We start from the raw sequence: 22,778 nt of genomic DNA on the forward strand, positions 1-22,778 counted from the left end.
AAAAAAATGGAATGAAGGATGAAATGATCCAATAACTTATAACTTCATTATAACTTCATCACAGATTTATCAATATGCAGATGACACCCTCCTCATCTCATCTAATACAGATTTTTCTTGCGCACTCCGTCAACTTCAACAGGACGCTACTAATCTATATGATTGGTTTCAATGTAACCTGATTGATATAAACCCCCAAAAAACTCATCTAGTGTGCTTTAAAAATGCACACAAGCCAATCCCGAAAAACGCTGCGGTTTTTTTGCACAGCTCCAGTTGCACTGCATGTTCTTGCTACCCCATTACATGTGTTCCGTCCGTGAAATACCTTGGCATTTACTTTGACAGTGATTTATCCTGGAACACGCACATGGCACACCTCAGTAAGAAGCTTAGAGGCGTCGCATGCTTGCTCTATGCTCTAAGGGCCTACCTGCCATTTGCCATAAGACGTTTAATTGCACAGTCTTTGGGGTATTCTCTGCTGAGATATGGCATGTGCTGTTTCTTCAACTGTTCTGCAACATGGAAAAATAGGATAAACCGTATTCTCAAGAATATGGCTAAGAGTGTCATCTATTCAATACCCCATAAACAGCAAAGTGTATTCCTTTCTTCAGGTCTGCCTTCCTTTGACATTGTGTTCAAACAAGTCACTGTACTCAGATATTTCTGGAACTCTGAATTTCGGTTCCACAACGTTAAACCAATCCCATTAAGAAAAGTTTCTCGATATATTGTCCCTGCAGTGCGAACTCATTTTGGTATGTCTATGAGGTCATATTATATCCCATGTATATTCAATGAGATGCCTGATAATGTTTTCAACTTGAACACTCGCAGACAGTTACGTGATGCTATTGCCGAGCTTGAACAGCTCTAGTGCATATGTTTTAATGTAGTACACAAAACAATGAATTGATTTGGTAACACAGGTTGTTGCTGCTGCCAGACGGCGCCCTACAAGCCCAATTGAGGCTTTGGCGCGTCCGCGTCTTGTATTGTTTCTTTGGTGTGAATAAAGTATTTATTATTAATAGGGAAAAGGCGTACTCAGAATAGAGGTTTCATAAAGGGGCCCAGAAACACAACCTTAGTTGACTGTTTTGCCTGTTGATCGCATACAGCGAATAACATTGGTGCTATTAGCGTCGGTAATACCGTGTATATTCCGTTTTTGAATATTTTAATGTCCTCCCTAAAACAAATTCATGGCTCTGATGGTGTCCCCACACAGTGGCGGGTTTTAGCAGCGGATATGACATCACCTGGCGCGAGCTTGATGATTGAACAAACAGTAAATATACTGCAAATTGTGTGAATAAGTAGAGACACATTTTATCCCCTGCCGGTGTTTTATATTAGATCAACAAAAACAACTTGTTCGTCTTAGATAAAAGCGCTGCAAAGCAAGTAAAGTAAAAATACACCACCAGGGCCTGTGGCATGAAAACGACGCTGCCAGTCTCAGCAAGAACGAGTTACAGAGAGCAGGTAACCATGGAGTGCAAACTTCCGCGAAGTGTTCTGGTAGGCTGTTTTGATTGGTTGCGCCAGGTGCCGTCACTGGGAGAGCGAAATAGGAGTGGGAAGCCCCGCCAAAATCGAGTTAAGGGCAGCGTTTTGTTTGCTTGTATTTTGAAATTTCTTCATTGAATAACTTCCGTTCCTGTGCATCGATTCCTGTAATTCTTTTTAAGTCAGCATCTGTGTGGCATAAAGAACCCACCTGAAGTATAGCCGGTATCCCCCCAAGCAGTGTTTCGCAGCCCCTTTAAAACAATGAACCTTAGAAAAAATTAAGTACCTCGGAGTTTGCGTTTGAGGTTTCTTTCAAGTTGAATGCAAAAGTAAAATGTGGCTCGCGTATGTAAGGTTCGAGTGTTCCCTTTCGTGTTGCGCGTGACTGTAAGCTTGAGAGAGAGAGACGAGGAAGAGAGACACAGGCAGCGAGTCTACGCAACTCCCGTTTTTATTGCCCCCGAGACTTCCAGGGCTAGGTGCACTACCTGCCTGGACGCTCTTTCCTACAAAAACAGAGAAACACGAGAGAAGAAGAACGCAAGGCCGCGAAACACAACGAACGCGCGCGCGACAAGGAACATAGTTGAGTGTACACGCTCGTGAGCGGGGAGGCGCAAGAGGGTGCGGGCGGGGCCGCACGAGGGGGCGTGGCGACAACTCGCCCCGCCCCCACCCGCCCCCCAAGCTCTGGCCCCTCCCTCCTCGAGAAGCCACGTATAACCGCTTCAACAAGAAACAATACTCAAAATGTGTTTTCCACCTCCTCTCATTTGTTTCAACAAGCAACAACAACCGTCTGCAACACCAGACACGCTAGTAGAACTCTGTATTTTTTTATCACCTTCTCTTTCTTTGACATTCCCTTTTTTTTCTTCCTTTCTCTCCGCCAACAACGAACAAGACCCGCCCCCTTTTGGTAAAAAATATATTTAAAGATATATATGTAAACACGTCGTATTTTTGTAATATATATGTACAGCGCAGAGAATTCCTCCGGGAGTCGGACAAAAAAGTAAAACGCGCCCGCAGCCTCGGCTAATGAGAGAGGCTGCGTTTCTTTTCTCTTATTTCTTATTTATTTATTCATTTATTCAACGGCGAACACTCACGAGGAACGTCGTACGCCAGAGTGCGATCGGGGGCGGATATATGGTCGCGCGGGGTTTCGCTACCGGCTGCGCTGACGCAAAAGAAGACACAGGTGAGCCAAGTCAAGCCAAGCCAAAGCCAAGCCTAAGCCAAAGCCAATGTGAGGACTGAAGACTGAAGGTAAGCCGTGCTAAGACGGTACGCGGAGTCGCTTGCTCAACCGGACAGCCTGCTTTAGCTGGCGGTAAGAATTTGTCGGATGCATGAGCGGTCCCAGTCCAACGAAACTTCGCATATAAACATCACACAGCTTAGCACCAATAGAACTTAATTTTAATAAAAGCGGTAAGCTGAGTCGCCAGCAAGTACTTCTATGAAGAGGGGGTTTAGTCTCTTACAACTTTTAAAGAAGTTATTGCCGGAACAACACTGGCCACTGGACTTCGTTATAAACAGTTCGCACTCAACTGTGGAAACTCGTGACAAAATTGCGGCTCTTTTTGAGACCGCCAATGAAAATGCTCACGTCGTGACTGATGTCGCGGGGCTCTGAAACGAACCAAAATAGGAAACTGAGGCTAAACTGAGTCTTAGCTGCGAATCCCAAACACCAGGATCAAGGTTCCAACAGTCTGGAGTCTCTGAGCCCGCACATTGCTCGCGATTAAGAACGACTACAGGATTCTACTGTTCTTAAACCTGGCTTTTAGTGTAGGCAAAAAAAAAGTCAAAGCGGGAACTAACGCGGACGGCAGAAGGCGTATGTTAATTCCCCAAGGAAGTAACAGAAGTGGCAATGCAACATTCAGGCTTGACATCTCGTCATACTGTGCACTTTTAAACTTCAACGTTGCAGAGTCAATAATACCTGTATGCCTAACGAACTTCTCGTTCTTGAGGCGGCCTCAAGATGGCGACACATACTCGTTTTCCTGCTTGTTCTGCTTCAGGACAGGCTTCTCCGCGAGTCTATTTGGGGAGACCACCTTGAGGCGAACTGTCGACGGGGTGTGCCATTACATCATAATATCACTGGCAGGCTCTAAAGTTGTTAGCAAGTTCTGTGTCGCATTAAGCAACATTTGCGGCTAGGCCTAATTTGCAGTGGTCTCTGAAACTAGATGCACTCAACGCCTTTTAGAAGCATGCCCTCTAGATGCATGCACCATTCGTACGTTCGAATAAAACTCGTTCGTGCTTTTCAGGGCGGCAGCGCAAGATTTTAACTGTTATCACAGCACCAACAGTTCTGTCATCAGATTAAAAAGCAGAAATCAGCATCAACTCACAGTCATTACACATAACAATGCGTTACCCGCTTTCACCGCAGCCGATAAGGTGGCGCAGAGTACGACTGACGTCACGAAGGGCATTGCTTGGCTTTACCGCCCAAACCCGGACGTTTAGGACGGGAGTAAAGTGCTTATTACAGCGTACGGAACACTTCCGGTTTGCTTTCGTGCTGCTTTCGCCAGTTGGGGCAAAGCGTCGCCTGCTTCGCGGCTGGTGGCGCGCCGTATACTTTGCTTCGCGAAGGAACAAGAAAAATAAAAACTGCAACAAGGCTACGAGATACGTGCGCTCAATAAGGCAGTGAAGACCGGAGCCGCACGCAATAACAAGTGTGTGTGAGTATCACAGCGCACATGAGTGCGCAATAAGGTCAACGCTTCCTGGACAACACAACAACGGTGGTGCATATATATATGTATGTATATATATAAACATGTACATATACTACGTCCTCTGCCTCCTTTCTTCTCTTTTTCCTGCTTTCGAGCCGCCTTCACGCACATTATGCCCTTTTACACGCCCTGTTTAATCTATCCAGCACGAGTATCGGCCCTTTGCAACAACTGCCGCCTGACCGCAGCGCCATCTGGAATTGCAGTGCCTAAACGCGAAAACAGCGACATAACCAACAGTCTTCTGCACGCGGCCTGCATGACAGGATAAACTATTCAAGCTCAAACAATCATTAGCACATATCGCAGATGAGCACGTGTCTTAAAGCACGTGATCGGCTTTGCCGGGCGATGCTAAACCGTCGAGTAGTTATTTTGTATGCCACAAAGCACGTCAAGCAATACAGGACGAGTAACATCGCTTCAGAAACCACGTCAAGACTCCGGTCAAGCCTGAATGTAGCACTTCATAGCGTGGCTTTGAGTTCAGTTTGACGTCTGGTAAACACATCCGAACATAATCTTGGAAAGTTCAAATGGCTACAAACTGAAAGCTGCTATGTTCGGTAGCCCCTTTTACTAGCAACGATACTGCAAATACGCTCAGCAGGTCTGAAATCAGTGCCTTATTATGACCACGGCGTCTTTGATATCAAGCAGCCCTTTGCGAAATTATTATACCGAACAGCATGTAATGAATTAGGCTTCCTCTCGTTAGCTTGGGTCAAAGAATGCTCAATATTCGTGGACCACTCGACAAAAAGGAACGTTCGTCAATAAAAAATTAACACATGACAGCTAGCACCCTTGGTTTTTGATACATGATTTTCATTGTAGAACCATTATGGACATAGGCTTAGGAAATTGTCAAGGATGCCTACATTGTACCTTGTAAACACGAGTAGGTTTCCTTTCCTTGAATTAGGAAAGTGGGCGTAACATCTGCATTTCCTTTTGATATATTTTTTGTGAGAATTACTGCGCAAACTGAGCGCGAATACTTATGTGACGAACTTGAGTTTACTTCAACTTGCTAGAAAAAAAAATTAGGCTTCAGGAGGACAATTTTGTCTGAAGACCACAGATTTCGTGGTGCGCCTACGTTTGTCCCAAGCTTTAGCCTGCGCTTGCGAGTGCACATGGACCAACACATCGCTTCAGCATGTGAGCGCGTCATTGCCGATGTAATAAGTTTAATTTATTGTGGTGATCCTGCAAAAGAAACTAAGAACAACAACTAAATGCCGGCTAAATAACGGTCCAGTTCGAAAAGGCGACAATAATGACATTAAGCTTTTCCATGCAGAACAGGTTCTGTCTTTTCTCCTCACCCAATTTTCCACTCCCAAGAGTGCAATCGCACATTTGCGCAAAGGATGTTTTGAAGCTTAGTACCGACAGATATCTTCTGCTTATCTTCTGCATAAAATAGCAAAGAAACAAGTATTGTTCCTGGACCTATTTAAGAAATAATGCTCCGATATTGCAGTCATACCGCAATTATCGCTGCAGATTTTTTGTAATTTTTTGCAGTAGTTTTACTCTGTGGGCTACAGTAAACGGCGCCGCAGATTCACGTGTGCGAAGCACCATGGATACACTCGGTTAATTAGGCAGCTTTGGGAAGTAGACAACAAATTACTGCACAGACTGAAAGTCGATAAATATGCGCCGACAAGTGTCAATCATCACATCCTTGCGGTTCGAGAAAATATGCTCATAATTACGCCTACAAGTCACGAAACGCAGATTTCTCTCATGTCATCGAAGTTACTGTTCCAGATACAATAGCCTCGTGCCTCTTACTGCTTTTTAGACCTGCGCATAAGCCGTTTTGATCAATGCCTTCATGGGTCTTAAGTTGAATCGGGTGAACAAAGACTGCTAGACAGTAGAAAAAAAAGAACAGCGCTGAAAACAGTTAAGCGTCGAAACCCCGGCCGCCTCCCGACCAGAACAGCAGCGCGCAGACGTTCCTCGCGGCGAACTTGAGCAAGAACGCAAGAGCGGCCGGGACAGCTGCGGTTCTGTATGTTTTGCAGTTGTGTGTGTGTGTATGTGAGTGTGTTCTTTTTTTATTTATTCTTATCATCTATATTGCTCTAGGGGCCTTTCACACTACGACTGATGAGTCTCCTTCATCCTGGAAAGGATGTTTTCTTTTTTTTTTCATTCGAGCTCTTTTCTTTGTATAGATGCTACGGACACAAGTGCTTAGTGATGATGCCTAAGACACAAACTAACGACACCTTCGATAGAAAAAAAAAAGGACGACGCGTTCGCCTCGCAGTCTAACTCTTCAGAGCTGCTCTTCTGCGGACTTTGGTAATGTAGGCAACGCTTCTTCTTCCGAGAAGCCATTTCAAAACGTGTGCTGGAGGCTTATGGGCGTACACGCTGTCACCTAGTGCGTCCATGCATCCCAAATGAGCATGCATGAAAGATGAGGCTTGGCAGACAGGACGCAAGGCTTCCCTGGACGCGTCTTGTACCATTCGGCAGCCTAGACCTTGCCCCTTTGTTGCTCTTGTTGAGCGATCACTGTTTTGTACTTCCCTTCCCGTCGTTGTCTTGTCTTGACGCTTCCAGGTCTTGCCTTGGCCACTGCCTACGCAACGCAGCGATTCGCTGGTGTATGCCTCCCTATACCAACATCAAGCGGGAGCCCGCCATAACAGGGACTGACATGCTTCTCCGGTACGACGACAGCCCGCCGAAGACACTAAGCACAAAGATTGGAGCCCGTTGTGTTAGGTCCATTGGTGTACCGGTCAGCGACCTTCGTTACGTTAATACCTGCTGGCGATAAATGCAGAGATAAATGCATTTTTGAGACCCGTTACAAACAGGGGCCCGAATATGACTGGTCGTTCCGTTTACATGCGCATCAGGGAAGGACAACGGCGACACCTGGAGTGCATGCTGTCCTGGACTTTGTTTTTGTACATGGTAGCGGAGTGCTTTTGCCGCGCATGCGCTCTCCGCGTCCGCAGAAGAACAGCGCTGAAAGTTGCGAGCGGCGGCCTTCCTTTTTTTGTTTTGTAAATGCAACCCTAGGCCACTATAGCACGTTGAAAGGAGCGCGTACTGCGAGCGTTCCCTTGCCTCGCGTGGGAGACGCCACCGTAAAGCGGACAAGGCCCGAGCCCAAGCCTTCCGGTCACAAAACCCTCGCTCTTCTTTGCCTGTCTCGAGGAAGGAGAAAGAGAACCGGAAGTCTGCCACCGCTCCTTCCGGGACCCGTGTTGAGAGAGTGAAAGAGAGAAGACGTCTGTACAGTTCCCCTTGTGAGCTCCCGTCGACGGCCTCTCTGGACTTGCAGAGCGAGGCCCTCGTGGACAAGACAGGGGAAAGGATGTCGAAGAACGGCACGCGGCTTGCCCGTATTCTATAGCTCGCAGAAGCTGCGGTTTGGGCTGATTGTTTCTCTGCTTGCCTATTGTTGGTAGTGAGAGTTACCAGTCTCAGTAATATTGCTGCACCAGTCCGTACATTAAGCGGACGAATGGACAGACAAACCACTAGCCGGAGAACAAACTCAAATGAAAGACACCAAGGACTCGATAGAGCCGGTTCCTAAACCAGAAAAAGAGACGAGCCACAACGGAGACGAGAGACGCTATGAGCCGACGACGGACACAAACTCTCTTTAGGGGATAAGTCTACACGGACAAAAAACTCGCCAAGACACGACAAGGACGAACAAAGCGCGTGCTTCAGACTCGCTTCCTCGAAGGCTGGCATGCTTCCGTGCCATTCGGTTTTGCGACCGGTCCAGGGGGGTGAGACGGCGTGTGAATTCGGCGGCTGCTTCAGCCGTGGCTTTCTGCTGCAACTATACGGACAGCGTAAATGCAGTCGAGCTTTTCGTGTGTCCGTGTTCGTGTGTGTAAGCGTGTGAGTAAGCTTCACGATGCTTGCCGCCGTTGAGTGAAGTATGCGAGTACCTAGCCAGACCTGGATCGTAGTGCCGGTGGACGTGCAGAGGCTCGGGCCTTGCCGTGGTGGATCTTTTTTTTTATTATAATCGTGCCATGTGTGTGCACTGCGCTGAAGAGACGACCGCCTTTCTCCCATCGTCTCATTTTCGACGAATGGAGGAGCGGCGGCGTCGGGACTGGCGGGACGAGAGAGAGATAGAGAGAGATAGAAGGCCGGACTCTGACACTGCCGCGGCCGGACAGACTTGACGCCTGGCCGGCCCTAAAACACTAGAAGACCTCACCAGACCTGACCTAACCAGGCGCGACCTGACCTTACCGTATCAGGAGAGTTCCTGATCTTCTTCTTCAGCAGTCTGTATACGCGACGAGACGGTGCCACGGCCTGGCATAAACCAGACGTGGCACGAGCAAAACCTAACCTAGCCAGGCCCGTGTCTGCGACGAGACCCGGGACCTGACCAAACACGACCGGGACCTGACCGGAGCTAACCCGACCTGACCTGAGCTGAGCTGGCGTGATCTGTCTTTTGGTTGGGTGGAGGAGTGTGCGGGGCATTTTCTCTGAACGCGGCGTCGGGCGCACATCGTCGTCGCCCGGGCGCGGCACTTTGACACGGTGGGAGGAACGGGGAGAGCTCTCCTCGCCGCACATTGCATAAGTTTCAGGTACGACAACCCGGGCTGCTGCTGCTGCTTTTCCTCTCGTGGCGGCCTCGTGCGGCTGCTGCAGCTGCATAGAGTGTGAGTGGGGACGCTACTGGTGCTCGCCGTCCAGCGCTTCCAGGTACTTTTGGTCGATGAACAGCGTGACCACCTTGTGCCTGGGAAGAAGAGAGAAAAGAAAAATTGGCGGCGGCTTAGCTTTGGTTAAGGTAGGTTGCGAAAGCAGGTGTTTCATACTGCATATGCAGCGCCTCTAGCGGGAAGAGCGCGGCGCGCCGTGCCAAGCGGCCGCCGTTACCCGACGAGCCGAGTTGGTAGCCCGTCTCTCGCTCCTGGTATGACGTCACGCCATTACGTCACCAGACCTCTAGCGGGAGGAGCGCGGCGCGCCGTGCCAAGCGGCCGCCGTTACCCGACGAGCCGAGTTGGTAGCCCGTCTCTCGCTCCTGGTATGACGTCACGCTGTGACGTCACTAGGGATGGTATGACGTCAGGGGTCATTCTAAAGGTCAAACGTGCCAAGTGGCCCCCGCTACGCGAAAGGACGTTCTTGGGAGTAGTATTGCTTTCGCAATAAAATTATTAATGTGAGAGCATTATTGGCTCTTGCACCGTCACGAAAAAGTGTCCGCAAATTTGTCCCCACGATTACGTCGTTCCCTAAAGATAAATGTGTGAGTGCGATTGTGACATATAGTGCGTGATAAAATGCTGCTGTGGAAAAAATTTGGTTCATGAGGTGAAATTAATTAATTAAACGCGAAAAAAAGGCGAAAAATACACTTAGACGTCGAAATAGACATGAGCAAGGTGTGTTGCTGGGCGAGTTGGTTGAGGTACATCTTGTGAAAGGCAGCGCTTGCAGACAAAGGACCAGAACGAGAAGGACCCACAACTGCGCTGAAACAACAGCGCAGTGAAACAATAGGACAACAGCGCAGTTGTGTGTCCTTCTCGTTCTGGTCCTTTGTCTGAAAGCGCTGTTTTTCACAAGAAAGAGAAATGCCCCGCCGCGGTGGCTGAGTGGTTACGGCGCTCGACTGCTGGCCCGAAAGACGCGGGTTCGATCCCGGCCGCGGCGGTCGAATTTCGATGGAGGCGAAATTCTAGAGGCCCGTGTACTGTGCGATGTCAGTGCACGTTAAAGAACCCCAGGTGGTCGAAATTTCCGGAGACCTTCACTACGGCGTCCCTCATAGTCTAAGTTGCTTTGGGACGTTAAACCCCAATAAACCAAACCAAACAAGAAAGAGAAATGAACGTCGATATGGACATGGATGTCAGAACAGCCACGGACGTCGATGAAGTATGTGGACGTTGTTCATTCGCATTGCTCCAATGCGGGTGTCCGCACTGCTATCAGTTTTTAAGATCTAATGATTATTGTGATTTTTAATTGTGTAAGGGCATCTTGGCAGGAAGAGTGGCACGCCACAAGGTATTTTTGTTGTTCTCGTGGTAGGGTGAAAGATCCATTTCCAAAGCGTTTGACCCTAAATATGGGGAGCACCAACCAGGCGAAAGCTTGCACCCATTGTATGACCGGTGGGTACCCGGCGGCGCTGGGAATCGAACCCTGCACCTCCCGCATAGGAGGCGGGTGTTCAAACCACTAGGCAATTACTGCGGTAATTACTAGAGCTAAGCTTTCCGGCTTAGCGCATTAATCAGTGAAAGCTGATTGGCATTAGTGGCAGAGAGGTATGCAGTGGTAGGCCCGTATTGAAGTTTCACGGGCGACTTCCCGGTTGGACGTCTCACGGGCCCGTTTTCACGTGAATACACAGCCTTTTCCGCTTGCGGTCTTCGGTTCGGTCGTGTTCCCGGCACATATCACAGGTGACAGGACTCCTGGGCCCACTTTCACGGATCAAATAGTATAGTTTCCATTGTTGTCTTATCTGCAGTCTAAACTCTCCGCTGGTTTTGAGCAAACAAAACGCGCATATAATTGGATCACGGGCTCAGTGGACACCTCAATTATGCTGTGAGGTGGTGTTGGGGTCCACCTAGAAACTGAAGCAGTTATGCGCCTTTGCTTTTGTCAAAACCAACAGAGGGATTATACTCCATTGGCACTGAGGCTAACTGGCTCAGTGGACACCTCAATCATGCTGTGAGGTGGTGGTGGTGTTCACCTAGAAACTGAGGCAGTTATGCGCCTTTTCTTTTCTCGAATCCTAGGCATGTGGCTGCAGAGCAGCCGAAAATGCAGCCATACCATCAGCCTGCTGAGAAGAGCCGCGGAGCAGGTTGGAAGAATGATCAGTAGAGTCTCTCAGAGAAGGTACGGGATGAAAGAAGAAGATACCCTCAAACTCGTAAACAGCCTAATCGTTAGCAGAGTTATGTACTCTTTGCCCTACCACGCAACAACAAAGGCGGAGCGAGAGCAAGCCGACTGTATTCTCAGGAAGGCATACAATATTGCTCTACACCTGCCCAGAAACGCATCAAACGAGAAGCTACTCCAACTTGGAATCAGCAATACCTTCGATGAGCTTGCCGAGGCTCAATTGGGGGCACAACTCATCAGACTCAGAGGCTCCTCTACGGGAAGGGCGCTCCTGAGAAGGTTGGGTCGGAACACGTGCGGACTGGTAGACAGATACGCGGACGTACCGGACGACCTTAGAAAGACCTTTAATGTAGGACCCCTGCCTAAAAACATGGATCCTAACCTACACGAGGACAGACGAAAAGCAAGGGCCGAGCAGATAGAAAGGAGGCTAGGCCGATCAGAGAACAGAGTCTATACGGACGCCTCCATGTACGTATATGCAGGGAAGCGCTTAGCCGCTACGGTGGTAGTTAATAGCACAGGAGACATGGCCACGTGCGCCTCAGTGGAGGTCGTGGGCATAACGGAGGCCGAGGAAATTGCCGTCGCGCTGGCGGTAGCAGAAGGCTATAGGAAAGGCCGATCCCTAAACATCTTAACAGACTCGAAAGACACGTGTAAAAACTATACGAAGGGCAGAATTAGCGGCATGGCCCTCAGGATAATCAGTGGGGCAGCAGCCTCTGCTGAGAAGACACCCATACAACACATAATCTGGGTCCCAGGCCACGCAGGCGTAGCGGGGAACGAAAGAGCAGACAGCCTAGCTCGAGGGCTTACATACCGAGCAGGCATGTCAGATGTTCTGGAGCTTCAGCTACTAGCATGCGAGGGGGGATACACAGAGACATTACAACTATACAGGGGGACTAGATTCAAGTACCCACCACCACACAAAGCCCTCACGAGCGAGGAAGCAGTCGGCTGGCGTAGGCTACAAACAAACTCCTTCCCCAACTTGTACATCTATAACAAGATGTCACCAACACAATACAGAGCAAACTGCCCCTGGTGCGGCGACACACCCACACTATACCACATCACATGGGAGTGCGAACGAAATAAAGCATTCCACCAACACGAATTCCCGAGTGCGGAGCAATGGGAGAGCCGGCTCACCAGCAGCGAGCTCGCGGCCCAAAGGGCCTTAGTGCGGCACGCTACTGATGCAGCGCGACTCAGTGGAGCCCTGGACTAGGGGCCCAACCTTGCTGAAGAGAAGCCTCAAGTCGTCGGCGCCACGAAAGACGACGGAGGCTTCGAATCCGCGAATCTCTTAAAAGATCTCAATAAAAGTTTTCTACTACTACTACTACTTCTCACAACCAACAGAGAGATTATACTCCGTTGGTACAGAGGCTAACTGGCTCAGTGGACACCTCAATCATGCTGTGAGGTGGTGGTGGTGCTCACCTAAAACTGAGACAGTTATGCGCCTTTTCTTTTCTCGAAACCAACAGAGAGATTATTCTCCGTTGGTACTGAGGATAACTGGCTCAGTGGACACCTCAATCGTGCTGTGAGGTGGTGGTGGTGTCCACCTAGAAACTGAGGCAGTTATGCGCCTTTGCTTTTGTCAAAACCAACAGAGGGATTAGACTCCGTCGGCACTGAGGTATGGAAAGGCTCATAACTGGCTCCCTGAGTCAATGGACACCTCAACCTGGCTTTGGGGTGCGTGGCGGTGGTGCCCACGTAAGGAGTAGCGCGTAACGTGTTACACGGCTGCCATTGTACTTTCTTAATTGCTTGTACTAAACGGCGAGTAAAAAGCTTTTACAGCTTTCGCAATAAAACAGTAAGTCGGTATGAAGTCACAGATCACGCTTGGGTGCATTCAGCACAGTCGTCATTTTCACGATAGAAAGTGTCTCGTACGGCTTGTATGCACTCTGCCGAGCCGTCGGCACCAGTTACACTACAAAGTGTTTCTTTTAGGGCTGAAGATGCGGCCAGGACGAAGAAAGAATACACCTTGAGAACAAACAGCGCTTACAGACAAAGACCAGAACAAGAAGGACACACAACTGCGCTGGTCATTTGTCTGTAAGCGCTGTTTGTTCTCAAGATGTTCCCCAACCAACTCGCCCAGCAACATACCTTGCTAAAGAATACACACTGTATTCACGGCAATAAGTTTTCTAACATGCTTTTAATGTTTTAAAGTGACGTGGGATACCCAGGCCGCATGGGCACTTGTGTTTATGTTCAGTGCTTGCGTACATTGGCACGTCTCCAGTTTTTACTCTGTCTTCGACCTAGACACATTGTCTCCGTTCCGAAGTGTGTATGTCTTAATTGTTTCTTTATTATTTATTTATTTATTTCAAAATACTGCAGGCCTATGTGGCCCAGGCAGGAGGGGCAAACAACCTAACAATACACAAAAGAAACGAAAAAACAACACATCATCATTCGGCGATAACAAAGGGAAGATAAAAACAACAGCATTAAAAAATACAAAATGAGACAACTTAACCAAGGAAATGTTCTTCCAATGCGTTGCTAAAATTGCTATTTTGAAAAAGGGATTCTGGGAGCATGTTCCAATCGGAGATGGTTCGGGGGAAGAAGCTATACTTAAATGAATTTGTTCGTGCGAATATAGGCTGCAGTGTGTGTTCCTTAGTGTGTCGTGTACGTCTGGTGGTAGAAGGTTGAACATAATTAAGTATTGGAATGTTTACCTCGCGTGAAAGAATCTTACGGAGGAACAAAATTCGGTTGATTTTTCGGCGGTCTGAAAGAAGTGGGATATTATTTTCTGCCATTAGCTTTGTGGGAGAATCAAATCTGCTGTATTTGTGGAAAATAAACCTGACTGCTTTCCTTTGAATGATTTCAAGGGAGTTAATGTTCTTTTTCGTATGCGGATTCCAAATAATAGATGCGTATTCGAGCTTCGTCCGAAGAAAAGTGTTATATGCCAAAAGCCTAATATTAGAGGGAGCGGAACTGAGTTTTCGTTTTAGGAAACACAATGTTCAGAATGCTGAAGAGCAAATTTGGGATATGTGCGCTGACCAGTTTAATTGATTGGTAAGTATTAGTCCTAAATACTTATGGCTGGCGGCTTCTTGAATGTTGGCGCCTTGCAGAGAATAAGTGAAAGTGCTAATATGTTTTTTCCTTGTTACACGTAGCAGTACAGTTTTCTTGATGTTAAGAGCCATGCTACAATCCACACACCATCGATCAATAGCTGCCAGGGAATCTTGGAGAACGCCATGGTCTGAGGATTCCCTTATCTCTTTGAACAATACGCAATACGCTTTACTGCATCGAAGTCTAATAAACTTCTTTTTATTTATGTTTTGAGCCTTCGTATCATGCTCTTAGTCTTGCATCTTGGGCCCATGCCATTAGAAATTAGAGGTTTGTCTTTCAATCTAATGCTTTTTGAAAAACACAGACAATATAATAGAGGACTGCGCAGAGGTGCGCACTCCGCTGCAGCTGAATTCCTTCATGCGCCATATTTTGGTGGAACTATAATCCGATTCTTCGAGTTGTAGACAATACGAGCAACAGTTAGACTCTAAAGACGGTGTTAGATGCGCCCTTTTACTGAGATGTTGGGTACCGCGAGAGAAGTTCAGAGTTTCAAGAAACTAACATGACAAGCGATCAGGAGCACCATACTTATACTTACATTTCAGATGAAAACCTTATAAAATGCAGTATATTAAAATACCATTTCACCGCGGTCTCTCTACGTGAAAGCAGCAGACGTAAGCAGCCTAATTTTTAGGTTGCGAATTACAGAGCGCACCGATAATTCTCACTCAATGCGCCGTTGATACAAATTACTCGTTTCTTCGCCGTTTTCATGTTCCATGCACTTGTGGCATAGGCCCTATGGTTTTCCACTCATCAGAACTAGACAAGGGTATTACGAGAACACCTGTGGTGAGATCAAGGGTATAACCACTTCGAAATGCTTATCTCTTGACAAGAGGTCAGACAACCTGGCGTAATCTAGTGAAAACGGCATCGTTCCATTACTACTTCGCGCAAAAGCGCTAGCAGCCAAAAAGAAATATGAGACTAATGTAAACAATGCGAAGCCACCCACCTGAGCGGCAGGAGTAGCAGGATGATGACGGGGAAGACCATCTTGACGTAGGGCCACGGCGCGAACCCGAAGAAGCACATGACCAGCAGCTGCACCACCTGGCAGACGGTGAACACGTGTATCTTGCGCTGCGGGCAGCGCCGGATGTAGTGGTTCGGAGGGTAGGCCGCCTGCTCCATGAAGAGCAGCGTGATGCGCTCGAACATCTGGTTGCCGTTGAGCGACGTGATGGCCATGTAGAGGAACAGTCCGTCCAGGACGGCCGTGGGGATGTGCGCCAGCGGGTAGGGCAGCATGAACACCGAGAGCCCGATGAGCAGGTGCGAGATGGCACCCGTCAGCCGGGTCTCGCGGACGCGAACGATGATCTCATAGACGTGTCCCTGGTCCACGCGCTCTTCGACGTCGGCCATGCTGCGCACGTGCAGAGGGGAGTGCGGCAGGACGCCGTGCATCCAGGGCAGGCCGAAGAGCGAGAGGACTCCGTTGAGCAGGCCGACGACCAGAAGGTCGAGATGGTAGGCGGCACCCTTCTTCAGCTTGTTGCACGGGTTGTTCACCATGGCGGCCGAGATGTTCTGGTCCATGAAGAAGAGCAACGAGAGGGCCAGGCCCAGGCCCATGGCGCCCAGCGCGGCGGGCCACTGGAGGATCTCGACCCGGCCCCTCACGAACTGGTCACTGTGGCCGAAGTGGAACTGCTCCGCTGGAAAGACGAAACAGGGGATGTAAAGTTGACGAGCAGATGGTTTGGTTTAGTTTGGTTTATTGGTGTTTAACGTCCCAAAGCGGCTCAGGCTACGAGAGACGGAGTGAAGGGCTCCGGAAATTTCGACAAACTGGGGCTCTTTAACGTGCACTGATGATCGCACAGTACACGGGCCTCTAGAATTTCGCCTCCATCGAAATTCGGCCGCCGTGGCCGGGATTGAACCCGCGTCTTTCGGGTCAGCAGCCGAGTGCCGTAACTACTGAGCCACCGCGGCGGGGCGAAGATCAGATGGTTAACTCATACTCTAGGACTGAGCCAGATTCCAAGGCATGGTCTAGGCGTCGTACTCGTAGCAGGCGCGGTGATAGGATCACCACGCTTTGCACCTTGATGAAAGTTGTAGTAAAAATTCAGGGGCACTTTGACTGTCTAAAGTGCGTAGAGGCGAAAGCGTTTTCCGCATCACTTTGGCTGCTTCTGTGGCACTGGTGGCGTCACATGTAATTGAGTACTAACTACTAAGTGATGACAAATCACTGATTAATGGTTAATTACTGATTAATGCCTGAATACTAATTAACTGCTTATTAATGACGCTTAAGCTTCGCATTTAGGAGTGGGACGCGGCAGCGTGTTGCGCTGCCACGGAACGCCGCCACCCGTTCGGCGCGGTGCCTTGCCGTTTGAACGCAACGCTTTTTGAGGAAAGGAAATGGCACAGTAGTTCTCTGTCATCTCGGTGGACACCTGAACCGCACCGTAGAGGAAGGGAGGAAGTGGGAGTGAAAGAAGAAAGACAAAGATGGCCCGTAATGAAGAAAATGAAAATTGTATTTGAGGAAAGGAAATTACGCAGTAACTGTCTCGCATATCTCGGTGGACACCCGTCAAAATTCAGGGGGGGGGGGGTGCACTTTTTTCACCTAAAGTGCGGTCACTGATGTGTGGTTAAGATGATGTGTGGTTAAGCTTCGCCTCTAAGAGTGGAACGTGACAGCGTCTTGCAACGCTGCCAGGGAGTCCATAGAACGCCATCGCCCATTCGGTTCTACGCCTCGCTCGTCGGTAAATTGGTTTTTGAGGAAAGCAAATCTATCTGTCTCTCATATCTCGGTGGACACCTAAACCTCGCCGGAAGGGAAGGGAGGAGGATGGCAGTGAGCGAAGACACCGTACTCACTAGACGCGCCTTTGTTCATTCCAAACCATCGAGCTGGCATGGCGGAGTCAATAAAGAAAAAAAAAAGCTGGCATGGCGGAGTGGATAGCATGCTCGTCTCGCACTCCGAAGACCGGGGTTCGATTCCTGAGCTCGACCAATTTCCTACTCGGTTTTGTTTATTTTGTAACGACGAAGAAGTTCTTGTTCAGGCGAAGACGACGACGAACTTCTGACCGTTGTGTTGAGCGGCATTGCCATCGCTTTGTGTGTGTGCTCTCGGTGCTCGACCTGTGTGTCTACGAGGCCTGTGTCTCTGTGTCTACCACCGGCGCCCTGCTCCTCTAACCGTCCCAGTGCCCATCTTACAATTTATATAACCTGAGTAGAGAAGTTAATTACGCTAATTGGGTAATTAAGCAATTAACTAAGCTCAGTCCCACTTTCTTGGAGCATCACTATAGGATCCCTTCAATTGGTTGAATGGTTACTAGCCAAAGTACAATTGCCCCGTTTGAAATTGGCGCACTGTGACGTCACGACCGTTTCGACCAACTGAAAAGCGTGACATTTCTGTCGACAACTGCTGCTTACAACGATGAGACATTAAAGGCTTTCGCCTTAATAATGAGAGAGAACCAGCACTTTTCAGCTCGACCTTCTACCTGCTAGAGAGCACACATTGTGATTTGTAATGATGTCTCTGTTATGCAAATACGCTTCCAAAACGCAACAGGTGCTTGCGTTTTGGTCTTGACATTTACTAACTACGTGCTACTTGTAAGTACTTTCAAAAATCATATCTGCAGTTAGTGTCATGGCCAAGACATGCTGAGGGAAAACATGAGAGGAAACGTAATGGAGGGCTCCAGATAATTTCGTCCGCCTGAAGTTCTTTAATGTGCATGCTGACACCGCAAAATACACTGGACTCTAGCATCTCACTCCCATCGAAATTTGACCGCCGCAGCCTGGATCGAACTCTCGTCTTTCGGGTCCGCAGCCGAGTGCTACAATCACTGAGCCAACGCGGCGCCTTTCTGTTCGTTAATGACGTCACGAGTTTGAATTGTCCGGTGGGAAGATATTTTTTAAGTCCAGTTTTCTCAGTGATAAATGCATCTTTTTCTGCGGGGCAAATGTCAAGATACCAAGAAGGAGCTAAATATTCAATTTTTACTCAGAACAATAGTTGAATGCAGTTGTCTTCTACGTTCCCGTAAAATTTTTGCGTTGGTGCAACTTTTGTAGGAAATCCGCGGGCTTTAGGGATTGATTTCAGGACGTGCAGTGCGTCTTGTTTTACATCGCCAGCGCCCCAAAACACTTGAAGCTGAGAGACACTTGCTTCTTCTTTTCGGAGCTAAAGGGTGCCAGTGTGTCTACAAGATTCCAAATGATTCCATTTGTTCCATAACGGTCAACTACATCCTAAATCTGTTCCTTTAGTGTGTTGTTTTTGCGTGTCTGTGCTGTTTACTGTGTGAACTGTTTTGTTGTTTATACATAATAAAATGATGATTTCTCACATTTCATTTTAATTAGTTCTTCGTTTGTGTATGGCCCTCCACTGTGTGTATTGTAAGGAGCCAAGAGTGCTGACCGTTGTGTTTTTTGTGTAATGTCTGCCTTTTCTTTTTTGGGATGTTACCAGTTTTCCTTTCCACCCAACTGTTACCGCAGCAACATAGGGGTTACGAGCTTCGTCAAGCCCAATTGCGGCTTTTTTTAACTTTTCCTCAGCCATGTATTTCACTGAAAAATAAACATTGAACTTTGAACCTCCTTTGTGTTCGTGAAGAAAGGCTGTACTTAAACAGCATACAGGTACTCTATTGCCGGGAAGCCATAAGAGTGGGATTCTTGAAAACACAGAACAAAATGAACAGGGGTTGGGAAAGGAGTCTCAGTTCACTAGCCAACGTATCGACAAGAGGATTTGGTGTGGTGTTGTCACTATATAGGTAGGATTGCTCCGACTTGTATTCGTCTGCTCCTATTAAGGTACTATATATCCCGGAGTTTTTTGCACTCTTGAACCTTAAGGACGAGATGACGACCAAAGCTACACCTGCCACGGCGCAGTTACCAGAACATGAACCGAAAACGAGATGAACTCTGGCATGGAAGTGCAGACAACGGCGCCTGGACAACGCTACATATACGGTGTTCAGAAGCCGAACTGAATTCAATTGGAACACCTAGCTGGATCATCTCTACGATGCATCCTGCAGAGCTTTCTACTAACGCAGCAATTTTTTTATCATGTTTTGTTGCTGTCGCTTGGTTTCGTGAATGTGGCTTCGCGGGCGCTGTCACAGCGGCGTTATTCCACTCGCATTGAGACGTAGGCACCACTCTCGCGCCGGTGTTTATCCTATCTCTGGTTCGTGCTCTCTTGGTTGAAAGGAGCTATCGGTAGATCTTGGTCATCAATCCGTCGTATAAGGTCATTGTTGTTCATGACTGTACTACTGTTTTGACTTTCTGGCCGCACACCTGGCTCTACAATTAACCTACATATCGTCAATGCCGCGTTAGCCTGCGTGTCTTAGCGATAGAGACGTGTATAGTAAGCTACAACTTAAGACTGAAGCGCCGTTCAAAGGGGGCCCTCGAGCCAAAGGCGTCGGCTTGTGGTCAAGGCGACACGCTCCCTGCCTTACGCCTGCTACGGCCGTATCAGATGCATGCTATCAGGCTCAAAGCTGTTGGTCACGTTATTGGTGCCGTCGGTTAAATGGACTTCTTGGAAGGACACTTGCCTCTTTGTTGTTTAAATCTGACCAGAACAGCACATAACGCCAAGGCCAGAAAACCGCTGGTTCTTAAGGGTAACAGAATGGATTCCCAAAGAAGGGAAGCGTAGCAGGGGGCGACAGAAAGTTAGGTGGGTGGATGAGAGAAGAAGTTTGCGGGGATACAGTGGCCGCAACTGGCGAAGGACGTGGTTAGTTGGAGCGACATGGGAGAGGCTTTTGCCCGACAGTGGGCGTAGTCAGGCTGATGACGAAAAAAAATTGCGAGGACACTTTGGCAACCAAAGTGTTGAGAGGCGAAAGCCGAGGACACTATGTCGTGACGACTTCCGGTGGATGGAACGTCACACCATTCCCGTGTCTATATCGATACTCAAATTGTACATCTTTCGGGGATCTTATGTGTTAATTACGCTTAATTACACATTTTTTTATCTAATTTCACACAAATCCGACGTCTTTCCGACCATTCTGTGACAATTTTCACTATGCCTTGACGACTTCCGGTGGATGTGACGTCACATCTTTCCCGTGGCTATACCGACATCCGTGCTATTTCGACGCAATTTCTACATTTTTGCCTTTAATTAATTCACTAATTGACCTACAGTCATCGAACTTGGCTTCTAGGTTAATTTTTTCCTCCTCTATCTGAAACAACCATTGGTTTTCGGCTATCTATTTTAGTTCCCGAGTTAACGCTAGCTGAACGCTGCCAAAGGTGTGACACCGTCTGCTAACGGACGACAGTATGATGATGATGATGTCCTCAGGCTTAATGGCAATACCCACGGTGGGGGATTGGCCAGGGTGCATAGTATGAGCCGTTAAAAAGGCTTTCTCCTCAAAACACTCACTCTCGACTTCCCGGAAGACGAAGGCCCCGACGAAGCTGAGCGCGATGACGGCGACGGGCAGCGCGTAGTCGGCGAGCATCTCCCGCTTGCTGGCCTGCAGGTAGGGCGTCTTGTTGAAGTTGTAGAGCGACACGGCCAGCCACACGGTGCCCAGCATGAGCAGCAGGAAGAGCAGGCTGTTCTCGCGGCGGCACTGGGGCAGCACCTCGAGCAGCGCCTCCGCGGTCGTCGTGTTGTTCGCGGCCGCGTTGACGGTACGCAGCAGCCGCGTCAGCGACTCCACCGTGGGCGGCGCGCACTCGGACGCGTAGTAGTAGCGCTGGAAGTTTTTGTACACGTCGCGGCCCGCGTCCACGCAGAAGGCGATGCTGATGAAGAGCGCGAAAATCTCCTCCGTAGACCTGCGAGGCAACAGAAAAGGAGGGTCATCACAGCCCAGGCGCTTATCGGTAACGTATGTGCGACGCTAGCGTGGAGAGTATTGCTTCTCATATAGCTGGTGCTCTACAGCAGTATGAGGAAAACCTTTAGAACTACTTAGTGTTGTGCTGTGTTGGGTTGGGTTTAATGGCACATAAGCAACTAAGGCTATCATGCGCCAAGCTCAGGGTACAGAAAATTATTTTATATAGGATGTTATACAAAAGTGTAAATGAACGGCGGTGTAAATGGCCTAAAAAGTTAATTCGTGCAATCTAGTAAAAATATAAGACAAAATTTTAGAAGTGACTTATGGTAAAAGCTTTAAAGAGGGTCGGTAACCTCAGCAGTCATACTTGGCTGTGCAAGGATCTCGAGGTCCCTAACCGATGGAATAACTACTTAGTAAAGTAGCAGAACGGCAAGTTGGGACAATTGGTGCACCGGTATCTTAGAAACTGAGGATACTGCGCTAACAGGCCTGGACAAGTGAAGAAAGTAGTAGACGGGAAAACCGTAGTAGAAACGTAGTTGTGATGTATTCCATGTCTTATGGCTTCCGTATTTAGTAACAGCAGCTCACTAGGGTAGCTTCCGCGAGCTCGGCCGTCTTTTTGTCTGGCTGTTTGGGGAATCCATACTTTTATGCATACGCGATGTGTATAGCCTGCCATTATGGAAGGGGACCCTGGGGAATGAATAAGTGATGCGCTTCTCTAGGCGAAGAGGATTTACCAAGCGTCACGGCTATGATGCCTGTGTCTTGTGAAATGCTGAAGGAATGGTTTTAGACCTCGTGATGGGAGGGCGCCGTCGGCACGTGAGAAGCCCGATTCTCAGTTTCGGAAGACCAAATTTCGCACAGAGGTACTTTCGCTACGCTACTACGGCTTTCTCAAGTCATCTTTGCTGAAAACTGAGAGACGTCAAGTAATCCTTTGATGAGTAGTTTGTTAGAAGCGCCTCTACAGTTAGTTCCTTTATTCGTGTCTATTCGTGCCATTACTATGCTACCACAAATCTTTGCTAGTTGTCCAGCAGTGATTCCCGTTAGTACACTAGGGCAGCTGCAAGTAAGGTTCCAGTGATCGCGAATCGAGAAGATCCGCGACTCTTCAGGCTCATGCATTCACCTCGCAGTTTTCGGTATGCGCCTGCCGCATGTTTCCTGTCAACATTGTATTTACATGTCACATACTGCAGGCCGAAATATCGCCCGAGAATGAGTGGGATATATGCACCACTCAGAGCTCCTGAAAGGGTAACTGGAGGCACATGTGTGGTAACTATGTTGCTATGCTGTAGTTATGCAATCGTGGCAAGAGACGCAGTCTTCCGTACTACTAACGAGTAGTGGAGTTCGGCGCTAGCTCAGGCAATAGCTTTTTGGATTATCAATCATCTCGGCTTGCGCTTCAATGTCAAACGCTTTTACGCGTACCATCTTGCTGAAGCGCATTTAACTGGCCATAATTAAACGAAATTAGCTCCTCGGTGGTATCTGCCAACAACTGGAACTTGCAGTTCATGCCACGGAGCACCTGGAATCA

At 48.4% G+C, this 22,778-nt stretch overlaps 1 protein-coding gene across 3 annotated transcripts in view; it reads right to left on the reverse strand.

The window, feature by feature from the left end:
- Window positions 1-1,954: 1,954 nt before the first annotated feature.
- LOC149366997 (solute carrier family 4 member 11-like) overlaps window positions 1,955-22,778 on the reverse strand; it is a 138,101-nt gene continuing 117,277 nt past the window's right edge. For all 3 annotated transcript variants that reach the window (XM_089553540.1, XM_089553534.1, XM_089553527.1), the window contains 3 exons: window positions 20,809-21,209; window positions 15,322-16,027; window positions 1,955-9,063 (listed from right to left, as the gene is read on the reverse strand). In XM_089553540.1, coding sequence (XP_089409666.1) covers window positions 8,997-9,063; window positions 15,322-16,027; window positions 20,809-21,209 — 1,174 coding nt within the window. In that variant the 3' untranslated portion in view covers window positions 1,955-8,996. The remainder of the gene's footprint in view (window positions 9,064-15,321; window positions 16,028-20,808; window positions 21,210-22,778) is intronic.

This window comes from Amblyomma mixtum, chromosome 1 (genome assembly GCF_055824585.1).
Source record: "Amblyomma mixtum isolate Tamu chromosome 1, ASM5582458v1, whole genome shotgun sequence".
Classification (NCBI taxonomy): Eukaryota; Metazoa; Arthropoda; class Arachnida; order Ixodida; family Ixodidae; genus Amblyomma; species Amblyomma mixtum.